This window comes from Lemur catta, chromosome 1 (assembly GCF_020740605.2).
Source record: "Lemur catta isolate mLemCat1 chromosome 1, mLemCat1.pri, whole genome shotgun sequence".
NCBI lineage: Eukaryota > Metazoa > Chordata > Mammalia > Primates > Lemuridae > Lemur > Lemur catta.
The window spans coordinates 225,122,620-225,150,071 of record NC_059128.1 but is presented as its reverse complement, the minus strand read 5'-3'; the positions used below and the strand labels follow the sequence as shown (position 1 = coordinate 225,150,071).

At 34.7% G+C, this 27,452-nt stretch overlaps 1 protein-coding gene across 2 annotated transcripts in view; it reads right to left on the bottom strand.

Moving 5' to 3' along the window:
- GSK3B (glycogen synthase kinase 3 beta) overlaps positions 1–27,452 on the bottom strand; it is a 187,530-nt gene that overhangs the window by 112,778 nt on the left and 47,300 nt on the right. For both annotated transcript variants that reach the window (XM_045540187.1, XM_045540188.1), the window contains exon 2: positions 15,657–15,850. In XM_045540187.1, coding sequence (XP_045396143.1) covers positions 15,657–15,850 — 194 coding nt within the window. The remainder of the gene's footprint in view (positions 1–15,656; positions 15,851–27,452) is intronic.

Below are 27,452 nucleotides of genomic sequence, written 5' to 3'. Positions count from 1 at the left end.
AACTTTCACTCTTCCTGAATATATTGTTTTACTCCCAATTCTAAGCCACTGACTACACTTATCATCACTGGAATGTCTTGACCCTCCCTCCAACCTACAGACATTCTAAAACTATCCTTTAAGTGCCTACTTAACTCCCACCTCTTTCATGAGGCCATCACTAATCTTTTCCTGCAGCACTTACAAATATTTGGCATTTACTATATACTCTCTGAGTTTTGTTTACAGAAATCAGATAATACATTATGGTCATCATATAGATAGACATACATGCACACACTTTGCTCAACCAACTTACTATAAGTGCTTTCTTTAAGAGCAAAAGTTGAATTTTGTCTTTCTGTATCATCCACAGAGCTCTCACAGGCTACTTTGTTTCTGTTAACGTTCCCACTTGCTATAGACCAGTTAGTTTCCAAACTATGGGTCCCAGCTGATCAGCATTGAGAAGAGAGTGGGGAAGGAGAATAGAATAGTATAGAACTTTACACACACAGTAAGAATAAGAAGTTTTTCGTGAAACTTATAATTTTTCTGTGCACAAGTCTACAATGTAAAATACATTTCTTATTATAAGATCGTAGTTAAAATTTCCTAATCCATTGTGGTAAATGACCTGTCAATAAAGACTTTTTTCCCAATATAGAAAAGACATGTAAACTAGACTCTTACTAATCATTCCCATGATTACTTAAAAAATAAAATGACTACACAAGATGGAATAAATATCACATCAGTATAAAAAAAAAACCTGAAAGGCACTTTTAAAGGAAAAATTATCCTTTTGCTTTAACCAATAACCATTAACATATATTCACCTCTAAAGCAGACACAGAGGCTTTTATTATTTTTTACGTTACCTGACACTTCACGCTTAAAAAAAAAAAAAAACGAGGAGGAGGACGAAAAACTCCTGGGAGCTAAAAGCATGGAATCAAGGGATTCCCAAAAGGGTACTTTATGTACCATTATGTAAAGTTCAGTAAAGGAAAAGTGAACTTTTAGGTGAAGAAACAATCAGCAAGCTTAATACTGTGGGTGTATGGTAGGCAGCACATGGCTGTCATCTTTTCTTCTTCAAAGTTTATTCTATCTGGAGATCTTTTCCCCCACCACAGAAAGCTCTAATTTCATAAAATCTAGTAAAACAGGATTCACTTCAAAGGTTTTGCTTTAAAGAATATTTTCCCAAAATATATCATCTGCAAAAAATGAGGGCTATCCCAAGTTTCATTATCCATCCTCAGTAATCACACTAGTACTGAAAAGGCATTTAATCCATCTCTAAATCTTTGATTCCACAGTAAATTCAGGTCATACCAAAAGACCTTATAGTTGGCTTAAAAAAAAAAAATCACCTCAAAATAACTCCATGTGTACAACAAATATTTTGAAGACAACTATGTTAGAATTGGGGCCCTGAGCATACAAAAATTCATCATCATTAAATGTTTCTTATTCTAATGGGTAAGCAAATCAGTAATTGTAACACAATGTGATTAAGTTGAGCTCACTCAAAGTGCTATCAATACTTGGGGACAGGAGCTAAGAAAAATCTGCTTATTACTCTGTAAAATTCCAAAAAGGGGTCAGACAGAAAAACTTAAATACAGGGATAAAGAGTTTAAATATCATAAGCCATAAAGAACCACATGTTTTAAGAAAGAAATTTGTTTGGGGAAGGTCACTAGCTATGTTTAAAAAAAAGTTACTAAAGTAGGAGATGTATAAATAAACGTAGGACCTGCACTGAGCTAGAAACAGTGAAAACAACGGAAGGAAGAAAATGAGTCTGAGTGACAAGATCAACAGTTAATTGATCACCTTTAATTGATCACCTACTGCTGTGGGATTGGTAAACAGAAGGGGGGAGGTGATAACTAACAGACTCATGACTATTAACACAGCAGTAGAGTTCACTGGCCTAGGAAGCTGTTTTGGAGGGAATAAGTTCAGTTTGGGACATGTTCATTTTGAAATCACTGAGGGAGACTGAAATGGAAAGGTCCAGAAAGCAATCTAATATGTTCATCTTATTCTCTAGCAATAGTTCTGTGTGGTTCTTAAAGCCACAGGAGTATATAAAATTGCCTATACAGGTTTAGTATCTCTTAACCGAAATGCTTGGGACCAGAAGAGTTCCAGATTTTGGATTTTTTCAGATTTTGCATTATCCTTATCAGTTAATCATACAAAATCCAAAAATCCAAAATATGAAATGCTCTGATTAACATTTCCTTTAAGCATCATGTCTGTAAATCAAAAAGTTTCAGATGTTGGAGCATTTCGAATTTTGGATTTGGGATGCCCAACCCGTAAAATAAGAAAAGAAGTAGCCAGACTCCCCAGCAACAGAAAAGTCTATAAAGGATACTAAAAAGAAATTAGTCACAAGGTAGAACCTGGACAGTGGTGTCAAATAAGCCCCAAGAAAGGTGAGATATTCAAGAAAGAATCCTAGAGAATACTAATATTTAAGCAGACAGAGGAAAAGGAATCAATACCAGAGACTGATAGTGAAGAGATGACCCACAGAAATAATATCTTAGAACAGGGTTTAGTAAACATTTTCTATAAAGGGCCAGATAAAAAATTCTTTAGGCTTGTAGGCCACATGGACTCTGCTGCAGCTACTCAACTCTTCAGTTGTGGTGGAAAAGCAGTCATTCACAATATGTAAAAGAATGGATGTGGCTGGGTTCCGATAAAATTTTATATACAAAAACATGTGGCAGGCCCAGTTTGCCAATGCCTGCCCTAGGAGCCAAGGAAGGAGAGTGTCTTACATTCAATATCAACTTTGCACTCAATACATATACATATACATTATATATATCATGGACTTTCTATATTAATTTATGGACCACTGTTCTGGAAATCTATGATGACATTTTCCTATAACATTTAATTATTGTATAAATTGAAATTTTAAATTGTAAATTATAGTTATAAAATAACATACTGCCTAGGTAGGCCTGAAATTTTCTAAAACAAAATTCTAATTTTATAGAAGTAAACAGGATTCACGCACACTACTTTCTCCAACCAGCTACACAAACTATTAATACTTGCCCAGTACAGAAAAACAAATGACAGAAAACATGCCTGTAGAGCCTAAAGGGACTCAAGGATTTCTATTTGCTGTCAGCAAATATGGACTGCTAAAGTAGCTATAAATCAGGTTCTTGAATGCTTAGTTTTCAGAAGTCCTAGCATGTAAGTCAACACTAACTTAAGTGCGCATTCCTTTAATACTGTATCTTTGAAAGCCAATATAATAATAGCATATTATTGGCAATAACAACGATGATGCCAACAACTACAGAATATTGAGAAATTACTATGAGCCAGGCACTGTGCTAAGAGCTTTATTTTTGTAACTTCATTTAACACTCTCCACAAACCTATCAGGTAGGTAACATTATCTTCAAGTGAAGAAGGGGCGTAGGCATAGAGAGGTTAAGGAATTTACTAGCAACAGCAGAGGTAAGATCTAAACCAGGTATGTCCCTACCTGCCCCCCCGAAATGCTGTCTGCAAGACACAAAATTCTCTTGGTTTTCCTCCTTCCTCACTAGCCAAATTTGCAGTTTTCTTTGCCAGTTCTTTCTAATATTCCTATTTTTTAAACACTGAAGTAGCCACAACTCAGTCTCTCACCTCTTTTCAGCTGTTTCTATTACCTTTTCTAGTCTCAGGACTTTAAAGGCTGATGACTCCCAATTGTACATCCCTATACCAGACCTGTCCTATATACTCCAGAATCTTTTAACCAACCGCCTGCCTGACAATTCTTCTGTGTCTAATATGCATTTCAACTTAACATGTCATAAGCAAAGTTCCTGATCTCCCTTAAATCTATTCCACCCGGACCTTTGCCCATGTTAACTGTTGACAATTTCATTCCTCCAGTTGCCCAGGTCAAAAACCTTGAAGTCTCATTGACACCTTTTCTCTCTGACCTCACATTTAATCTTTCAAGAAATCCTGTTGGCTCCATCTTCAATATATATACCCAGGATCCCAGCAATTGTACTCGTGGGCATATATCCTATAGAAATGAAAATTTATGTTCACACAAAAACCTGCAAATTAAAGCAGCTTCATTCAGAATAGCCGCCAGATGTTCTTCACTGGGTGAATGGATAAACAAACTATAGCATGTCCATCCATACCATAGAATACTATTCAGCAATAAAAATTAATAAATCATTGATACATGCAAAGACATAAATGAATCTCCAGAAAACTATGCTAAGCAAAAAAAAAAAAAATTTCAATCCAAAAGGTTACATACTGTATATGATTCCATTTATATAACATTCGTGAAAGAAAAAGAATTACAGAAAGGCAGAAAAGATTAGTGGTTGTTGCCATAGATTATCCTGGGTGTTAGGGGTAGAGGGATGGCAAAGGGAGAAGTCAATGCAGTTATAAAAGGCCAATAAGAAGACCCTTGTAATGTTCCATATCTTGACTGTCATGGTGGACAGCATAAAAGTCGCTCTTAATAAACTTTGTATGGCAATTATGAAAATGTGCCTCTCAGATCTCCCACTGCAAGGTACATCATTGACCAGTGGTCCCAGCAGCTGAGCTATCAGACCCATTCTCTCGCTGGGGCCAAGCTTCCCATGGGCTGTTCCCAGCCAATGACTAAGCATGGCATGCACACTTTATGGAGGCCTTTTCACAGAAGAAACTTGACTTCTCTAGGACAACTTTGGTTTAAGGATTCCCATAGGCTATGCTGTTACTTTCTTACTTATAGCTGTACTTGCAGTGCAAGATGTTTCCTTATCCAACCTGCTGCTGTCTTTCCCTTTCTCTTCCACCTGGTTTTAGCTTCCATTTGGTTAGTACCAGTTTCTGTAACGCAAAAATACGGCTACACACGGCACAAATACAAATTATTATTTCTTTTAGCTGCCTGTCAGTTTTATTAGCAAATAGATTTTCCACAAATGACTTTAAACAGCCCTATATACACAAATAATTAGGTGCCTGAAAATATAAAATAGGATTACCAAATTTAAGAGGAAGTAAAACAAACAGGGAAGGAAAAAAGCCCACATGAATAGCAGTTTGTAACAATTCAGGCCCCTAAACATAAAGAAAACAGAGCTTAGCTATAAGGAGTTTTAAAACTTAGAAAATGTTCTCATAATACTTTGTTTCATTTGAGTCACACAATACTAAAGAAGAGAAAAGAGAAAACACAATAATACTTATTAAGTTCTTTTATGCATCAAACACTGGGCTAGAGCACTGCTGTTGTAATACTATTCCCATTTTATAGCAATGAAACTGAGGCTCATAAAATTAATGGATATGCTCAAGCTTTCAAAATATCTAAGTAGTGGACCAAGGTCTTCTTCCTCTAGGCTGTCTCCAGAACATATTCAGTGAATAATCTTATCTCTAAGGGTCAAAAACAGCCATTATCTTTTTTCACTCTCCAAAATTGTATACATTAAAAATAGGACACTCTCCATTCACAACAGAACAATACTGATACTTCACAACTCCACTTCCCCATCCCAACCACAGAACAAGTGAAATCAAGCAGGAGACCTGAAATCTATGACTTAACTTAGTTCAAAGGAGAACTGAGATTAATAGTTAATGACGCTAAGATTCCTAATTAACTAAAAATGCAATTTACAGATTTTCAAATTGGAAAAGCCAGCCTCAACAGCCTGGGATAGGTTGACCTTCTGCCTGTAGTAATAGTAAAGGTCTCCTACTTTAATTAGGTACCTAGATGAACTTTACCCCTACACAAGCATTTTCTACCACAAGTACGTCCAAACTGTCCAAGTGAGGTAGTTTATATAAGTCACAGTATAATGATCACAGAGGGAAAAAGGCATTCAAATTGTAGGTAAAATACTACTGAAATGAAACTTGTTATACTAGAAATTATTTAAAAACTGCAGTGTCTTACATATAGTTTATGGGACTACTGACACAGGGATAATTATTCCTGGTTTTGTTTTTATCTTTGACTTCTTTTCTTTTCACCAAAACAAAGTGCCTCTCACTGCCACTATGTTTCAGCAGGTTTGTTTATTTAAGTGGGCAAGGAGAAGATCCTATTCTAACCTTTTGCTGGAAACACCTCATTACTTAATGCAATCCCAAGCAGCAGGTATGTAAATGAAAGGTGTTAATTTTTAAGTTGTCAGAGAAATTCCTATTTTATGATAATATATAGAAAGAAATTGGCCAATATATCAAATTTTACTTTCTGGCCACAACCATCTGTAAATAGTTAACATTAAGGGAAGAAAACAAGAATAATTAAATTCCACAAAGAAAGGATGATACAATGGAAAGAACTGAGCTTGGTGTAAGGCAACCTTTTTAGCATGTAGGTTAAGGAAAAAAAAAAAAGGTAAGAAAAAATAAAAACTATATAATAGCAACAAACACAATAAAATACTTAGGAACAAACTTGAGAAATGTCAAAAGCCTATATAAGTAAAACTCCTGAAAGACACGAAAGTTGATTTGAACAAATGGAAAGATATTTGTTATTCCTGGATAAGATAATTCAATAAATGTCAGTTCTTCCCAAATTAATTTATAAATTTAATGAAATCTCAAAGAAAAATACCAACAAGCCTTTTTATGGAGTTAGACAAATTGATACCAAAGTTCACATGGAAAAATGAACATAGAAAAATGGGTAAGAAAACATCAAAAAGTAAAGATACAAGGGCAGATTAGCCTTATGAGACATTAGAACATACTATTAGGCCTCTAGAATTAAAACAGTATAGTAGTGACACAGGAATATGCAAACAGTCTAGTAGAATAGAATGGGAAGTCCAGAAATAGACCCAAGTACATGTAGAAATTTAGCATATAGTAACAGTAACATCCCAAATCTCTGGAACAAAGACAGCCTTTCTAATAAACTGTACTCAGACAACTGGTTAATGATTCAGAAAAGATAAAATTAGATCAGCAGCTCATACCATACATAGAACGAACTCCATACACACAGGAATAAACTCCAAATGGATAAGGGATCTGTAAGTAAAAAGTGAAACTACTAGAAGAAAATATAGATGAATTTCTCTTTAATCTGAGTATAGCAGAAAGGCTTTCCAATCATAACACAAAATCTAGGTAAGATAAAAGAAAAGAACAATACAACTGCAAAGGGAGAGGAGGAAGGGACTCTTACATAGCAAAAGAATGCTATATACAAAGTAAAATACTACAAGGCCGGGCGCGGTGGCTCACGCCTGTAATCCTAGCACTCTGGGAGGCCGAGGCGGGTGGATCACTCTCGGTCAGGAGTTTGAGACCAGCCTGAGCAAGAGTGAGACCCCGTCTCTACCAAAAAAATAGAAAGAAATGATTTGGACAGCTAAAAATCTATATAGAAAAAATTAGCTGGGCATGGTGGTGCATGCCTGTAGTCCCAGCTACTCGGGAGGCTGAGGCAGGAGGATCGCTTAAGCCCAGGAGTTTGAGGTTGCTGTGAGCTAGGCTGACGCCACGGCACTCACTCTAGCCAGGGCAACAAAGTGAGACTCTGTCTCAACAAAAAAAAAAAAAAAACAAAGTAAAATACTACATATGTCACAACTAAGGATTATTTCCATAACAAAACACTCTTCAGAGTTGATGGGGATAAACCAAAAACCTCTTTTAAATGGGAAAAAAAAAAAATCACATGCATTCATAAAAACAAATAAAATGGACCTTGAACAGGTGAAAAGATGTTTAAATGCACTCAAAATAAAAAGACCATAAATTAAAACTATACTGAAATACCAATTCTCACTTATTAGATTAGCAAAAATTGAAGAAGTGACAATTTTTATAAGGAAGCTATGGAGAAATAGGTACTCATATATTACTGGAAAGAATATAAATTGGTACAACCCTTATAGAGGGGAATTTAGCAATATCAAATAAAACCACATACGTGTTTCTATTTTGACTCAGCAGTCCTACTTCTATTAATTTGCTCTGATGTAATACTTCTAATACAAAAATACATATGCACAAGGTAATTCATAGCAGCCTTCTCTGAGACTGAAAAATATTGAAAACTACTTAAATATCCATGAACAAGAAAATGATTAAATCAACTATGCAATACTATGCAGCTGTAAAAAGAATGAGAAAAATCTCTGAATTGATATGCAATGATTTCCAGGAAACATAACTAAGAGAAAAAACAAAGTACAAAAGAGTATCTTTAATATGCTACCTTTTATGTAAGAGAGAAACCAAGAAAATTATACATCTCTGATCATTTGTGCAAAAGAAACCCAGAAAAAGTAAACCAGAACATAATGAGATTGGCAATCGATAGGAGTGAGTGGAAGCAGAACAGGAGAAAAAGAGAGTGAATGACAATTGCATATTTCTGTCTCTGGAACCATGTTTGTGTTCATACAGTTTTGAAAACAAATAAATTTTTTTTTAAATCAAAAAGAACGAGGGTAAAGTTCCAAGAAAGGATACAGAAAGAGATGAATCAAACTATATCAAGTGAATAACCTACCTATGCTATATGAAAAAAATTAAAATTAAAAAAAAGAAAAAGAGAAAACTAATCCAAATACTTTCTGAACAGAATATATGGGCCATATACCTTTCATCCCAAAGACGAAAAAAGTATACACAAATAGTGAACTCTCAGGAGGTCCAACTCCGCCCCAGAGGTATGAGTTAGCAGTTGTGAAACTATGTGAATTCTAGGATTGAGTAAATAAGTAAATATATTGTGGATAATGGTAACCAAGTTTTTCACTTCAGAAAAAGGAACAACAAACATAGTAAGAGGGAAGGCTAGACTGAACTCTGTGGTGTTGCTCTGAAATTGAAAGTATGAAATTTTAGTAGAAAGAAATACAGAAAAACACACATGTAAATACATATACCTAGGCATGTGCACACACATATGTGCTCATGAGCACGTATGCACACACATGTCCCTACTGTCTAGTTCTATTGGCTAAGATGACCTAGACTCAGGTTGAAAGGGCTTTCACTGGCCAAATCTGAGGCCATCTGAGTAACAAAATAAATGACTAATGCATTTAATAAAATAAGAGTCGATGAGTTCATATGATATAGACAAATAAATAAAGAGTAGAGAGGGAAAAGGTCTTCCTTTCTTATAATCCTTAGAGTAGAATCTAAACTAATTAAAGAATAAAAAAATTAGAAAATTACCATTTGTAGCCATTATTATAACTGATTCTAACAAGGCTCATCAGTGCATCCTAAAATTGGCTGGTAAAAGTTCGATGAAAAACAGGTTATTTATATATTCTAAAAGTATTTCCCCACAGAATCCTCATTAATTACAAAGAAAAAAATAGTAATTCTACAGTAAAGAAACCTAGCAGACAGCACTAAATGACAGAAGTCAATGTCATCAGTAATCGGACAAGCAGACATCATGGGCCTCTGGATATAATGCATTAAGAACAAAACATCATTTCTATGGTATTCCTGTGAAAAACGAATGTTCTGAATCTAATTATGAGGAAACATTAGACAAACTCAAATAACTGTTCAAGTATGTGAATGTCATGAAAGGCAACAACTGAGGAACTGTTTCTGGTATAGAAGACTACAGAGATATGACAACTAAATACATGACCAGGATTTTCTACTGTTGTAACGGACATTATTGGAGCAACTGGAGATACTTCAATAAGGTATTATATAACAGTATTGTACAAATGTTAATTTCCTTATTTTTATTAACTATCCTGTGGTTATGTAAGCATATCTTATTGAATTTCAGAAATACACACCACATAATTTAGGAATAAAGGGGCATCACACTTAAAAGTTGCATTCAAACATTTCAGGAAATAAAATATGTGCATATAGGAAGAAAGAAAATAATAAAGTGTGATAAATGATAATATTAGAGAAATTTTCATGAAAAGTTTCACGGAATTCTTCATAGTATATGGCAATTTTAAGTCAGAAATTATATCAAACTGAAAAGTAGCAAGAATCAAATGATTTACGTATATGAAAGTAATTTTTAAACTATAAAATGTTACACGAGCACTTCATTACTTTCAAACAGATCATAAGACAAATCTATCTTTATTAAATTAACTGGTCACATATCCACACAACTCTAGTTTGGAGTAAGCTACAAGTTTCAAGTGTTTGTTATTCTTAAACCATGGTCCTTGACCCTGTACACCTTCCCCATTAAAACATGAAAAAGGGGCCAGGCACCTTGGTGAGGTGCCTATAGTCACAGCTTCTAGGGAGGCTGAGGGAGGAGGATAGCTTGAGCTCAGGAGTTCCGGGCTGTAGTATGCAATAGCACTAAGTTCAGCATCAGTATGGAGACCTTTCTGGAGCCAGGGACCAACAGGTTGCCTAAGAAGTAGTGAACTGACTCAGGCTGGAAACTCCCGTGCTGATCAGTAGTGGCATCACATCTATGAATAGCCACTACATTCCAGCCTAAGCAACACAGCAAGATCCTCATCTCTTTAAAAAAAAAAAAAAAGAAGAAGAAAAAGAGAAAAAAAGAAAAAGAAAAAGATTGTAATAAAACATTACACCTACTATTTTGTTACCTTAACATACCTTAAGAATGGATCATGGCTATCTTCAGCTGTTGATACATACATACAAAAAGCACAGTATCCAATACACAATTTCCTGGTAGCCAAGGCTCTAAGTGCTCTCTTGCTTACTACTTTATTTTCCTGATCAAACCCTTTTATTTTGGACCAGGTTAATTGCTCCTCTCTGTAATGTATGACTTACAAAAAACATTCAAATTTCCAGTGAGGACAATCACAGGTAATTACCGCACTCTACCCTTTGCCACCCAATATGAACAGTTTTCTACTACTTAAATGTTTGTTTTCAGATTTCTACAGTTCACTTACATAGGCATATATTTTTATTCTTTAATGAAAGTGGTTTTGACACATTCTTTGTTTAGAACTCTCTTAAAACGGAATAATAATTAAAGATGTGATGAATTAGAAGGTAGAACTGCTAAATAAAAGTAAGAGCTGGTTCCTTGAAAAGATCAGATGGCTAAAGTAAAGCTATATAGTAAGTTTGAACAAGAATAATAAAAAAGTATCAATAAATATAATACACACAAAAAAATCAAAATGTTAAACAAGAATAAAAACCAAGAGTAAATACAATTTATTAGAAAGCAAAACTGATTATCACATTTATATAATTTATTACATTTAGGTCAAAGAAAAACAACATAAAACCTATATGAAAATCAGTTATCTAATCCTAATAAAAACTGTTAATCTAGGAACAGAAAATAAAACAAAATCACACTAGGTCACCAATAATACTTTAAACTCGGGTTTTCAGGTAAGCTAAAACCTGTTAGAGTGGACATATAACAATCTTTAGGAAAGCAACACAGTAAAGGGCCCTACTAAACGGCATCATCACATTAAATGCTTCTACCCCAGGATCAAAAATAAATGGGGGGAGGCAGTGGGTAAAACAAAACTTATTTACATGAAGGAAGACTTCTTCCTCAGACCAAGGGGAGGGGAGGGGAGGGGAGGGGAGAGGAGAGAAGAGGAGAGGAAAGATTCTATTTTCCAAAAATTTAAAAAACATTGCAGTATAAACAGTCTGTTAAATTTAAAAATAAGACAAAGAATTAGAACCGCTACCATTATTTAAACATTATTCTGGTAGCCCTGATCAATGAAATAATTAAAAAAAGAAGAAGAAAGAAAAAAAAGGAGAAAAAATGCAAACTCTTCACTTGCAATTGATATGGTTGTTCATAAAATCAAAGGCAATGAACCATAATAAGTGTTTGTTATTAATAATCATAAGAGTAAACTAGAATATAAAAGATTAACAAAAATTTACAACTTTCATTAAATATTAGCAATAAGTAAACAGAAAATACAATTTTTTAAAATTCCATTCACAACAGCAACAAAAAAATTACTAAACATCTCCGGACGAACTGAAAAATTTAAGACCTGCAAAATAAAACTACAAAGCTTTATATTAAAAACTTGATTAAATGGAGAGAACTTAACGGGAAGTGGTAGTTCTGGATCGGAAGACTCACTATTGTAAAACTGTACATTCTTCCCCCAAATAATCTGTAACTTTTACCTAATTTCAACCAAAATTCAAAGTTTTTGTTTTATTGGGGTGGAAGGAAAGACATCACAGGATGGTATTTGATACACTGATTTAAGAGAAAAAAACAAGAAAGGGACAGGCAAAATGTGCTATTGGTTCTCATCATAAAATGTTATGTAAGTGCCAAAATGGACAAATCAGTGGAAAAGAAAAGGCCGGAAGAAAATCCAATATGTACATAGTAATGTAATATATGATTTTTAAAATGGCATTTGTCCATCAGTGGAAAAAAGATAAGCTTTATAAAATGGTTTCTGAGACTAATGACCTACCATATGGGGAAAAGTTAAGTTACAGCACTACTTCACACTACACACTAAATTCCAGAAAGACTAAAGAAATATGTGAAAATAAGTAAAATTCCTAGAGAAAAAGAGATGACTTATAAGCAAGATAGAGCAGGCCATTTCTCAGCATGACACCAAAGCCCAAATCAATATCTGAATAGCAAACGATATCATAAGCAAAGTTAAAACAAACTGATACTATTTTTTCTCACTTTAGATAATGACAGATATAGTTCATATTCTTGTGAAGGCAGCTTCTAGGATGGCCCTCAATGACATTTGCCTCCTGGTATTGTCACTTTTGTTTAATCACGGCACCCTTCCAATATTAGGTTATAAAAAGACTGTGGCTTCTGTCCTAGCCTTGCTCACTATTTCTCCTTTGGATCACTTGTCATGGGGGAAGCTAGTTGCCATGACATGAGAAAGCCCACTGGAAAGGCCTGTATGGCAAGAGACTAAAGTCTGCCAGCAAACACATGAGTAAGTTTGGAGCTAGATATTCCCCCTTCCAGTCAAGATGAGACTGCAGCCACAGCTAACACCATGATTTCATACAGTACTGTGAGAGATACTGGGCCAGAGGTTCCTAGCTAAACCATGCCTGAATTCCTGGCCCACTGAAGCACTGAAATAATAATTTGTTTGTTGTTTTACATCATTAAGTTTTCTGAGTAATGTATTATGCAGCAATATACAACTAATACACTTCTTAACAAATGAGTGAGAAAGACACACCCTAAAATGGGTAAAAAGAGTAACAGTACATGAAATGATATTGCAAATTAAAATAATTTTTCACCTAAGAATTGAAAAATGTAAAAATATTCCCAATATCTACAGACTACACAGGAAATAGGTATTATTCATACTCAAATAATGTTCATTTAAATTGATAAGAATCTATCTCGAAGGCAACTTGTATCAAGATTTAAAATGCTCTCCTAAAATTCCACTTTTAAAAAATGTATTCTGATAAAGTATATATATGCATTGTTTGATAAAGAAAGATCCTCAATAGCTAACAATAGAATAATGACTCAAATTAGGGTATATCCACACAATAAAATACAATGTAACCACTAAAGGATGACATGAAACTGATTTCCCTTTCTTTCTTTTTGAGGGGGGATACAGAGGGCATGGTTTAATATTGTGACAGAAAGAGGCTTGATGCAGTAAGAAGCTGATACTATGATACAGAGTGAGGATTAATATCGTGAGAGAAAAAGAAAGAGAAGGAAGGGGGAAGGGTTTAATACAGTGATGATAAAATGTAGTAAGGCACTGTGGAGTCAGACTGTCTGGTGTCAAATCCTTGTCCACCTACCCACTTACTAACTATGTGATCCTGGAAAAGTTAATTTAGAATCTCTTTGTATATAGGTTTCCTTATCCAAATAATAATAGTATTAATCTCACAGTACTAATGGTTAAGCACTATGTAAAAACTACTCATAAAAAAAATACCTATAATAAGGATTTGATAAGTATTTGCTATCATCATTAACTACTCATCCAAAATAGTTGAATGTGTGGAAATTCAGGAGACAAATACAATGACAATGGAGACCTTGTCATGAAAAAATATAGAATTTCATAGTTTATGAACAATAAAGGTTTAAGGAATTTAAAATAGCAAGATTCATATGGCTCTGGAATCATCTGGGATATTTCACACAGAAGAATTTGACCTGAGTCTTTATATATGTAAGGAGAACGGGAGTAATAGAAAGGAAGCTGAAATAAAGCAGAGAGATCATAAAGAAGAACATATTTCAAGGATAGTAATGTAGAAAGTTTGGAAAGCTGAATATGTGGAAAACAGGAAAGACTGTGGAAGTTGCTGAGTGCACAGGTGAACTAGACAGGTTTTATGGTCTAGGTTATAAAGAACCATAGAAGATTTTTGTACAGGAGGAACACAACCAAGAAGAACTTTGGGATTATTCTAGTGTTAGTATGCAGAAGAGACTGAAAGGGAGAAAACCAAGGTACAGGCTTACTAGTGGTTAAGCAAACAATGACAGGGCCTGACTAGAAGAACAGTGACAAAAAACGAAAGAAGGGATACATCAACAAAGTAGTGAGAAGGAAAAAGAAAAATCAACCAAGTGTGACAATGAGTGGATATTAGGGGTCAAAGAATGGAATAGTTTAAAAACCAAGCAAATCTGAAGGTCTGAGAACCAACAGGAAGGATTTCCACTGGGTCTTTAAAGTTAAGTCAAGGTTAGATAAGATGCCTTGCCAATTTGAGATAACAATGCAATATTAAAATATTAAGATCCAGTGGGCATTTGGCAACATGAGACTAGTATTTGGGAGAGAGGTGAGAATTGGAAACAAAAACTAAAGAATTAAAAACAGCAACAAAAACCTCTATAGAATGTTCTAGACAGTTTAGAGCAGACAGACACTAGACGGTATGTTATTTCAGAGCTGTGATCACCTCTTATTTATTTTTATAGCTCTTAATGGTTAGCACTGTCTTAACACATGGGAGGCTTTCAGTAAAATGTTTCAGAGGTGGGAGGAGCAGAGAAAGGAGCAAGGCTGCATAGCTTGTTAATGACAAAGCCTTGATTACAACTCAAGTCTCCTGACTCTCTCCACTATACCACAACATAGAGATGATATCTGAGCTTTTATGTGTAGGATTCCCTAATGAGATGGTGTAAGAAATGAAAATCAATGACAAGAACTGAACTTTGGAACTGATGGTTTCTAGGGATAGACAGAAAAAAAAAACAAGAGAAAATAGCAAAGAAAAGTAAACAGTATGGGGGAAAATGGATAGTGTTGCATCACGTATTAAAGGAAATTTTTCAAGAAAGGAAGCATAGTCAACTGTATCAAAAGCTCATGATACAGGCAATGTTTCTCTGGTCCCCTACACCAATGAGGCACAAAGCGAGGAGAGGTCACTTTTTTAAAGTATAAACTAAGAAATTTTAACTTAACTTTCATAGGATTTTAAATACATATATCATTCATAGTACCGGTTACAAAAGTAAAATTCCAATCTTCAGTGAATTTTATCTCTAGAAAACACATATCTAGAAACAAAGTCACTACAGTGGTTGAACTGAACAAAAATTGGCACAATAGATGAAATTTAAAGCACAAAGAAGCAACTGAAAAGTAATCATTTATGGTACATGTATTACAATAGCAACAAAATATATGAAATACCAGAGGTCTTACCTTAAATCTTTTGTCCTGTAATACTTTCTTAATGGCAACCAGTTCTCCTGAATCACAAAGTTTGGCTTGATATACTACACCAAATGACCCATTTCCAATCACTTTAGTGTCCGTATAGCTGACTTCTTGTGGCCTGTCTGGACCCTGCCCAGGAGTTGCTACCACTGTGGTCACCTTGCTGCCATCCTTGTCTCCTAAAGGAAGAAAGGAATTTTTTAAAAATGAGAACTATAAAGAATTTAATTAAGAAAACTGCCAAAGTATACAAAGTAAACTATATTCTTTACTACCAATTACTTTTAAATGTTCATCTCAATTTATCACATAGGATTATTTCAGTTGTTTTAATTATAAGTAATTTTTTAATTAAATTTGGGCTCTACATTATCATGTCCCACCCCCTCAAAAAATCTATGTTAGTCTTGACTACAAATTCTCAGGTTGACTATACACCCTACCATAAGTTATTTTCTTACTCATTTATAAAACCTTTCTTTACTTTAGCAGTCCTAAAGACAGAATCACAGTCTTCTAAACTTAAACTCCAAATGAAGAGATCCAGAAAGGTTAGGGACCAGAAAGATTAAAATCCAAGATACCGAACATATTCTTATAATCATGTTGTCCCAAAGAAGATAAAAAGCTGGAGTGATTTCAAATACAGTCTGACTCTTCCCTAGATTATCCAAGTCAAAACCATTAACACCAAGAAAAGATTTCAAAAACTTCGAATTAATAATTTCACTGAACAAGTTGCTTGCAAAATCTCACAAATCTAATTCACAAAACAAAGGATTACTGTTTTAATTAACATAGTTTAATAGATTTTAAGAATGGCTGCTGTACTCCACAATTTTAATTGAAAAAACTGGGGTATAACCAAAAATTAGTTTTTCTACTGTACAACCATATTTCAATAAAGAAAACAAAAACCATAGCTTTACTTGCTCTGGCAAGAGAACTGAAGCAACCTAAGCATTTGTGATGACTTTCCCTACTTGGCTCCTCAGGTTGTACTTCTAGAAACACCTTCACATTTCAGGGGTTCAAAAACCAGCTATGAGGCTGGGCGTGGTGGCTCACGCCTGTAATCCCAGCACTCTGGGAGGCCGAGGTGGGTGGATCGTTTGAGCTCAGGAGTTCAAGACCAGCCTGAGCAAGAGCGAGACCCTGTTCTCTACTAAAAAATAGAAAGAAATTAGCTGGACAACTGAAAAAATATATATAAAAAATTACCCAGGCATGGTGGCGCATTCCTGTAGTCTCAGCTACTTGGGAGGCTGAGGCAGAAGGATTGCTTGAGCCCAGGAGTTTGAGGTTGCTGTGAGCTAGGCTGACGCCACGGCATTCTAGCCCGGGCTGTCTCAAAAAAAATAAATTAATTAAATTAAATTAAAAAAAAAAAACCCAGCTATGAAAGCTATCCACCACAACCCTGAGATTTAGCATCTCTTCATTCCTGCTACTAAGCTTGGGAATGTCTATCTTAGCATAGTGATTTGCAAGTGGGAAAAAGCACAAATCAGATAATTCTGCTAAAAAATTAAAAGCAGAGTGGAAAAATAAAACAGGTAGGTCCTACAGATGTTATAACTGAGATTGTTGAGGTCTCTTTTTGAACTGAGATTTGATGTTGACAAGGACCAATTCTTTCATCCTCTTGTACATGCAGGGAAAAAGTACTTACTATTTTAGCAGGAATTAAAAGATTTACTATTAACTCTATTCCCTGTAAAGCAGAGAAACTGCTGAGAACTCTTACAGATACACTCTCTACTAATATGTCTAGGTATACTAGGAACTATGGCTCTCAGGCTTTCTATAAACTTCAAGCATCCTAGAATTTTTATTCAGCAATCATCAAGTTCTTCCGGCTGCTGTGCCAGAGATATGAAATAGTAGAGCTGAAAAGAAAGGCAGGGTAATACCAGGGATGACTTGGCATGAACATTAGTAACTCCATGCGGCAGTCAGCAGCTCGTATGCCAAGGAAAAGCACGTCACCATTTGGCATTGTAATTAGCCAACTTAGCAAGAAGATAACAACTGTATAAAATTTCACCATTTACAAAGAACTTTCCCATTCATTGTTTCATCTACTTTAATGCCTATAATAAATGTAGGGATATTATATCTATTATGCAAACAAAGAAAGTAAAACTAAGAGAGATTAATTTACAAAGCTTTAAGTAACAGAACTCTTCACATGCCTCATGCCGCCTCTGCTTACTTTATAACCTTCCTACTACCACTCAAAGACTAACTTCACATACTTTGTCCTACCACCCTAAAAAAAAGAAGATAGCATTTCTGATAATATAATGTAAAAAGATCAGCTCCAGAGTAAGTATGAGAATAAATGAACAATCTTTTACAGTTTTCAGGCCTCAACTACGTACTCCTTAATAGGAAGAGTTATTTCCAGAGATACCTTGGCAACATTAGGTTCTAAAATTTATCTTTGCAAAAGGCACATGAAAAATTAAAGTGTAAAGAGATTGATTCTGTAACATTCAAACAATTTTAATATTTGCTAATAGAGACTGGATTCTTTTGGACCACAGAAATAGAGCAAGCACTACTTCCAGGAGACCAAAATCCTCAAGAAAAACTAGAAATCATTATAAATCTGCCTCATTTAAAAAAAAAAAGGACCACTTTTCCCAAAACTAAATTTCCCAGAATACATGCAACAGTGATTCTCACACTAATTATATATTACACTAACCAATATTATAAAATTGCTCTTCAAAAAATGCCACTGTCTTGCAGGTGCAACAGCAGAGTTAGCTCAGCTCCAGGCCCTCTCTTTGGCCAGAGGACTCCTGGGATCCTTTATTACAATTAGAATCCGCTCACATGGTATGAATTTCCTACATAATTAGAATACAGAATTAAATCCCCTACTTTTTCTCACAATAGATAAATCTTAAACATATAAACCACAACAAGCTCCTCATGAAGCAATGGAAAGATGGTATGTGGTAGAACCACCACTTTCTATTGAAGGCTGTTAAATACAGAATACAATTTTCACAAAAGCCTTAGTAACTTTAGGCATATCCCAAAATGACACTAGTTCTCAAATCTTTCAAACATAGGTTTGTACCTGTAAGCAATGTCTTATAGAGATATTGTCTGAAGTCTTCTCAAGTTACTCCTCAGATCAATCCACCCTGAGATGAACAAATGTAACACTGTGACATGGACCATATCCAAAGTATGGAGTGAACATCCTAAAACCCAAAGGCCACTTCAAGGATGTTTAAATATTTAGGAGGTCTTTGGCACTGACACTGTAACTTTGTAAGAATGAAAAAAATCTCAAAGTTGAACATATTTTGTTCATTTAACAAAGCCATTTAATTTGATGTTTCTTTTCTTAAAGAGAAAAATTCTTATAATCCACAGCTAAAAAAGCAACAACTAAAACATTCTGTAAACTGAGAGTCTTTTAGAAAATATTAATAAACCATACTACCAATACAAACTGAACAAAGTTTTGCCACAATCCAAGAAATACTCTGGTGATCTTCTTGTGGGGAATTGAGTGTGCAAATGAATGCCTCTATAAAATCTTCCTTCACCCCAAGAATAAAGTTAAAGTCTCTGTCTAGAAATAACAAAGTTAAAAGTCTGCCAACAAAATCCCAGAGAAACCAGCATGCCACCCATGACTACACAGAAGATACGAAGCATTTCCATGACATTTTCTACCTATTAATAATAACAATAGTATTAGTAGGAAAAACAACATTCTCTATCATCTATCATGAAGAAAAATAATGGAGTTTTTAAAAAATGTTTAACAATACGGTGCTCTAATAAATTACTCAAAAGAACCAAAAAGAACCTTATTTTCCAGTATAATTGAGACTGTCAGAAGGGGAAACACTGGCCACTGTCAATTTTTCAGGTTTTTTAAGTCAAAGTGCAAACAACTCTTTACCCTATGCCACCACCTAAAGAATTTCTATTAATGCAAAGATATTCTCCTCAATATAAATAAAACTGTTAGAAACAGGAAAATTAATTAGCAAAGGAAGTGAAAAGGAACTGAGACCCACAGAATCAGAGTTAGATGAATTCTAAAATGAACTTATTCCTGTCATGAAATAAGGGCTCTATTTTATGATGTGGAAACTCTAGCCAGAGAGTGCAACTGCTCTCTTGTACCTTGGAACAAATGAAACTATGAAAAAAGATATGGAAATATCAACCAAGCAGTTGAATCTGTCAAATCAGCCCTAATGATCAACAGGATGATATAAATTTCAGGGAAATATCTATGTAAACTTGATGTGATAAAAATCTTTCTAATGGGTCCTTTTCCCTTAGACATGGTTCATATCCACGTGATTCTAATCTAAGGGATTGGGAAAAATAAAAGAACTACTAAATTTCCTTTGGAGATAGGAAAAGCAAACAAAAGGAGAGGCAAGGAAAACAAAATGGACAGATGTCACAGAGGCTAACTTCTGGAGATGTTTCCCTGTAGTGATAACTTCTAGAAAGGAAAAGGAAAACATAGGGTGGCAGAAGATAAAGATGACAGAAAAGACTCCAGAGTCCTTTACATTCACAGGAAAATAATCATGCTAAGTAGCGGTCCCCAACCTTTTTGGCAACAGGGACTGGTTTCATGGAAGACAATTTTTCCACGGACTGGGGATGGGCTATAGGGTGGGGGATCAGGCAGTGATGCGTAGCCATTTCCTACCAGGCCACAGATGGGCAATGGGGTTACCACCCAGGGGTTAGGGACCTCAGTGCTAAAGGGATTAATAAGCATCCATTTTGAAGAACCATAAAATTCCCTTCTTCAAAAAAATAAAATAAAATCAGTCAAGTTTTTGTCCTCAGAGAGAGGCATAATGGAAAGAATATGGCCTTTGAAGTCATACAAAGGTTTGAATTACACATTCTACCACTTAATATCTATAAAATGGAGATAGCTGCTACTTCACAGGGTTGTGATGATCAAGTAACATAGATTAAATAGATTTTTTTAAGTGCATGCCACATTGTGGTTACTCAATAAATCATAATTTCTCTGAACTTTGAATTATTAGCAGCGGGAACAGAAAAAAACATTATTCTCCTGCTCCACTATGCTCTTTTACCACTCTGTATGTGCCCTACTACAGTGCTTATCACAACATTCTATAATTATTAAAAGTCTGGGCCCCTCACTTCACTAAGAGTTCTTAGGAAAACCAGACATTATCTGAATCATTTACATTTCCCTATTGCTTATTAGCACAAGATTCAGCACAATGCAAGTGCTCAGCAAATGTTTGCTACTGAATTTATTTAAGAATCATTCAAGCAGAAGAATTGTTAAGATTTGGGAACTACTTCATGCTAAACATAAGTAGTGCTTTCGATTTCTTCCTATGCTTGCCATTGGTCAGATACAAATCCCTAGGGACAAAGTATATAGAAAGGCCTTTACAAGTAGTAAAACAGAATGGAGGCCTTACGGAAAATATTGTGACAACCAGCAGCCAAAACAAATGGCCCAATTTGCCACAAGTCTATTTATTTATGGATAGGAGAATTATTCTGATTCATAACCCTTTCCCAAATAATTCTGGTTTCTTTGAAGCATCGATATGGAGCAATGGGTAAAAATTTGACAGGAGACATACCTGAGGTCTGAAGTTTACTTTGTATCACTGTATCTAAGCATATTCCTTGAGAACCATTTTACAAGTGAGTTTGCAAGCACTACTCACAGTGGGCATAAGAACCACCTGGGAGAGTTAACTAAAAATAAAGATTCTAGAATTTTAGCCCAAGAAGGGTCAGTAGGTCTGAAATGGGGCTCAGAAAACTTTTGTATTTGTATTTTTAATAAGCACCCCAAATGATTCTTAATATAGGTCTAGCTATTAAACGTTGAGAAAAAACCACAACATACCACTTTATTCCTACAAAAACCTTGTGCTATATTCAGAATACTCATTTAACAAATGGGAGAACTTAAGGTGTTTGGACAGATTTGATAATTTGCTCAAGGTAACCCCTTCAATAACACATACCAATTGGATTCAGATCTGTCTACTTACTCGAAAATCTGTGACTCTCCTACATTACTTTGCTAAGGACCATGTAATAAAGATAACAGGTGTTCAGGTCCTAAAATCCACTTTCTGTGTTCAGCAAAACTGAAAATTTCAAAAGGCTCCAATGCAAGTTAGCTCCACAAATTCTTTCTTTAAAATATTTATACTTCTTTTGAACTAATTTTAAATGACTCAATTAATTATCTTCTCTCAAAACCAAACTTTACTTTGAACCAAATGATAAACCAAAAATCGGAATAAACTATGCTAATTTTCAACAGTCTGAACTTAAATATTATTTTACTCAAAAACCAGAAACTAGAATCAAGCATATTTTCCTTTTTGCTAACTCCAGTAAACTGGAATAAAATAAAACCAAACCTGAAATGAATAAATATTTCACTTGGTCTTATGCCCTCACTTAAAATAATTTCAAGATGTATTTTAGAAACAGGTTTATTTTCCATGAAAGTCTAGAAGGACTGCAGCATGTGTACAACGAGCTTCAGCTTTTAGGAATTTACACTAGAATCTTTACATCTTAAACATGTTTATCTGCCTGATTTACAAACTGTTCAATTTGGAGCACAAGGAAGGGCAGATTTAAATTTTTCTTAAGAAGGAAAGTTGCCAGATTATCAATGAAATAGTATACTATACATGGACAGTAAATACTCAGACTAAAGAAGCAAATAATTACTTAAAAAATACAATGACTCACTGATTCAGTCAGTGGTCACATTCTAGAAACATCAACCTTAAGCAGCCTCAAATCCAAAAGAAAGCCAGAAAATAGACCTCATAAAGCTGGTCTATTTTATTTTGGTCCTTAGTGAGCATAATACCAGAATCAACACACTACATATATTTTTAACGGATTAGGTGTGTTTTAAGCCAACCACACATCCATTTCGTCCTCAACATTGCCTGCTGACAACCCAAATGCCCCCAATTTAACAGCTCACCCAATTCTGCCCTCCCTGAAATATGCAAAGATACCACATCCTTTAATCCAAACTGCTTTCCCCACAAGACAGCATACAACTTAACATACATTTTTACATAGTGGAGGCTACTAAACTAGAAATTATTGTTAAATTTTAAATGGTAAGGAGGGGAGGAGACTGGTAAATTTCAAACACTGGGTCTTATAGTATACTTTTTACCTCCCAGGTTTTATTAAGTTACAGGTTGGGAAAGAAACCCATATTATTATTTCAGTCATTCCTCCCACCTCTAAATATGCTTATCATACTCCATCTAGCAAATTCACAAATATTAATATATAAGAAGCAATGTATACATGCTAATCAAAAAATGCTTTATTGCTGAAAAATGCCAACAGTCATCTGAGCCTTCAGTGAGTCATAATCTTTTTGCTGGTGGAGGGTCTTTGCCTCCATATTGATGGTTGCTGAAGGTTGGGGTGGCTGTGAGAATTTCTTAAGACAATCATGAAGTTTGCCACATCGACTGACTTTTTCTTTCACAAAAGTTTTCTCTGTAGCAGATGATGCTATTGATAGTATTTTTTCTAAGAGCCATTTTTGAGCCTACCACAGTTCTCAATTTGTTTCTTTGCTCAGCAAGAAAGACATCATAAATCTAATAAACAAACTGGAAACAGCAAAGAATATATGAGACATAGTGAAAAATTAATGGCAGGGAGGAAAGAAAATCACAATGAATACAGAGTAAATGATGAGATTAAAGTAATTCTGAAGAAGATGATAGATGTGGAGAACAAAGATAATTAACATAAGGATAATTATTGTTCCAAAAGTAGATGCCACACATGAATAAAAAAAGTATTCAAAGAAACAAATTACCTTGAAATTGAGAAAACTATATATGCAGGACAAAAAGATACAGTGTATACCAAAAAGAACTGACTCAGAATGGTCAAAGTATCCTGGTTAAACTTAAGGATAAAAAATAATCCACAATCATCTACACAGAAAAAACTTAGTCACCAAAAAAAAGGTGACAATGGAGCAGACAGGCAAATGTTTGTAGAAAAATCAACATAATAGTTATGAAAAAAAAGGCCACACTTCTACCACTGTTTAGTTTATGACCCTGAGAAAGTCAAGGAACTGTCTCTCTAGGCCTCAGTTTCCCTATCTGTAAACTGACAGAGTTGAATAAATATGAACTTTAGATCTCACTCAGCTCTGAAAGTACATGAGTCCATAGCAGCCAGACAAAGAGGATAAATTTCAAACACTGGGTCTTATAGTACACTTTTTACCTCCCAGCTTTTATTAAGTTACAGGTTGGGAAAGAAACCCATATTATTATTTCAGTCATTCCTCCCACCCCTAAATATACTTATCATACTTCATCTAGCAAATTCACAAATATTAAGATATAAAAAGTAAACACTCAAGGTTAACAAGGGATACAATAAAACTAGGCATCCTCCAACATGATTTTTAAAAAGGCTTCAAATTGTTCCCAAATATCAAGCAGGGGATGTTACAATAAAACAATCACTGAATGAAGGAGAAAGAATATTTGTTAGAGGCAATGAGAAGGTATCTGCCCCAGCAAGAGCAATGAAAGGTAAAGTGTGGGAGAGAACTGAAGGTATTTATCATCTCCAGCAGTGGTTCTCAACATATAAGCCAAAGAGATCCTATAAGGCTTTGTTATTGCAAGGGGATCTATAAATCCATAAACAAATAAACCACTGTTGTAACAGACGAATAAACAATGTCATACCCACAAATATATACATTTATGTTGATTTTTAAATATGATCCTGTTTGATTAATAAAGTATAATTTTCCTTAAAAACAGAAGCAGCAATAACAACAAAGCCCTACTCTTTGACTTAGTATTTCCCTTTTTAGGAATATGGCAAAAGAAAGTAATCAGAAACAGAGAAAATAATCAATTTACATAGATATTCATCAAAGCACTCAATTAGAGCTAATCTAGATGCCCAAAAGTAAGAGAATCATTAGCTAAACTATGATATGCTCACACTGAACAAAATGCTAAGCAGCCATTAAAGTTATATTTTCAAAGAAAATTTAATGTTATAAGAAAATATTCACAATACAATACTACATGAAAAGGTAGGCTGCAAACTGATATTGTTTGATCCCAATTTTAAAAATAAACGTTATACAAATATATCAAAAAGCAAAGAGTTTTCTCTGGATAGTAAGAATACAGGCAAATTTTTATTTTCTTTTTTGTATCTCTTTGTAATTTCCAAACCCCCTACACACTGAGTATATAAAACTTTTTAAAAATAAATTTGCTTAAAGTTATAAAAAGATATTCTTTCATAGAAGTATTATTGTTATAATCTATTTCTTCACTGGGTTCTAAGAAATCCAAGTATGCTTATAAAACTGTTTAAACTAAAAATCAGCAAGTATTCCTTGAATGATTTATCCTTAGTTCTAAAACAGAGTATAATCGGCATTATGAAGAGATAGATTGAATGCCTCATTCATAGTCAATGTTTATTCTTCAATTAAACATTCTTATATTCAGTGCAGAAAAGAATGACAAAATAAGCATGACTTATTAGGATTACACTTAAAAGATTTCCTAAAAGGTTGTATCTATATTCAGACTTAACTTTTATGAATCACTGTGACTGCTCATTTAAATCATAAAACAATCAATAAGCTGTTATTATTATTTAACAGATGAAAGAAGTAAAGGGGTCAGCCTGGAGCCTTATCATACCACAATTAGAACCCGCTGAAGCAGACTTAACCTCGCCAAAAACTTATGCCTCATCCAACAAACTATTTGAAACCTTCCAGACTATGCCACTAAGGCCATATATAATAGATCCCGCTAGCCTACAAGAAACTGTAAGTACTAAATCTGTCACACCTCATAATCCTGTTTACTTATGTCTCCACCAGAAACGCTAACCTCTCCCATTTGCTATTAACTCTCAACCCCTAACTATTCTACATATCCCTCTCATCTGAGTCAACTTCTCAACCCTATCCCTTGGGTGAACAGCAAACTCTACCTTCTATCTAACCTTAAGGAAAACATAACTCCCCTAAAAATGCTACTTTTACAAATCCACAGAAGCTGATATTATTTAATCCCTCCAAATCTCAAAATACGTCCCTCCTTGCCCCTTACTGCCTTTTCAGAACCATTAAACTCCCCTGGCCATCCAAAAAACCCCACTCACCTGAGGTCCTCCTATGCTGGTTCCTTCTCTACCAACCTCTAAATGTTGGACTTCTTCTGGGTTTGGTGCTACACCCCCTTTTCTCTTCTCTGTTCTGTCTCTATACGCTCCCCAGATTATTTTATGCATTCCCAAAACTTTAAATACATGGTATTTATGTTAATTATTATCATCTGAAAGCTGTTGTTTCTCAAATTTATTTCTGTAGCCCAAACCACTCTTTCCACCTTTAGAGACACCTACATTCAACTTCTCACTTTACAGACACTTGTCTGTCTCATTCCCCTGATTAAAACTTTTTAAAGGCTTCAGCATGTTCTACGATACCCTGCAAGATCTGGTTTCATCCTCATCTCATGCCATTCTCTTCCCTTGTTCACTATCTTCAGTTGTATTAGGCTTCTTTCAGTGTATTAGATACAGAAAGGAAGATCTTTGCCACCTCAGGACTTTTTCACATAATGTTCCCTTTGTCTAGACTGTTCTTTTTCCATTCCCACCCATAACCCACTCCTTTTTATCATTTAGGTCTCAGCTTAAACAGCACTACTTCAGAGATGCCTTCTTTAGAACAATCAAATCTAAAGTAGTTTTCCCCTGCTATTAAACTCACAATAAGCAGTTCTTTTCCTTCAAAGCACTTATCACAATTTGCAAATAAGTAAACACAAATAATGTTCTGACCATATTAGACAAACTGTATCTTCTGAACAAATCAAAAATCAGTGAATAAATGTACTTATCCATAACCATACAGCTAACAAATGGAAAACCAAGATCCACCAGTGTTGAACACACTATATATAATTTCCCCTAACAAACTCATCTATTACTGCCTCAAACATAATGTAACTAGATTTAACAATCTTTATTATAAAAGAACATGTTAAAATTCCAAGATACCTTACAATGTAAAATTTACAAGGGCCAAAGTGCTCAATGATATAATGGCAGGTCTGGAATATCAAAAAAGTTATAAAATAATTTTTATTTCAATACTTCTTGCAATATCTCTGAAATACTTTCTCACCTGAATAAGCAAGGGACAGACAGTAACTAATGTAGCAGACAGTCCTCTAAATTTTCACCAATAAAATAGTTGTGTGGAATGAAATATAGATAAAACTTTCTAGAAAAAGCAAGAATTACATTCTTAAATCAGCCCACAAAAATCCCTTTAACACTGGTGAAACAGGCCTTAGTACTTAATAGTACAAGCTTGAGTTCTGGGTACAGGAAGCAGTACAAGTAGTGAAAAGCTGAGGATAAGAAAAGAAAAGTAAGAGAGATAGAGGGTGAATGAAGTAGGAGACAAGGAGAAAACACTTAACAACAAGCGCAGTGTTGGGCATGTGATATATCGTATATTACTTATGCCCACTAATCCCACAATGCAGCTGTTATCATCATCCTTTGTATCATAGGGAATATTTAACGTTAAGCCTACACCCTCTTCCCACTACTTCTTTAGCAACCTATCCTAAAAAGTGTGTAATTAGCTATTTAATGCACCAAGAGGACATTAGACCTATCTGTATTTTGCACTACAGT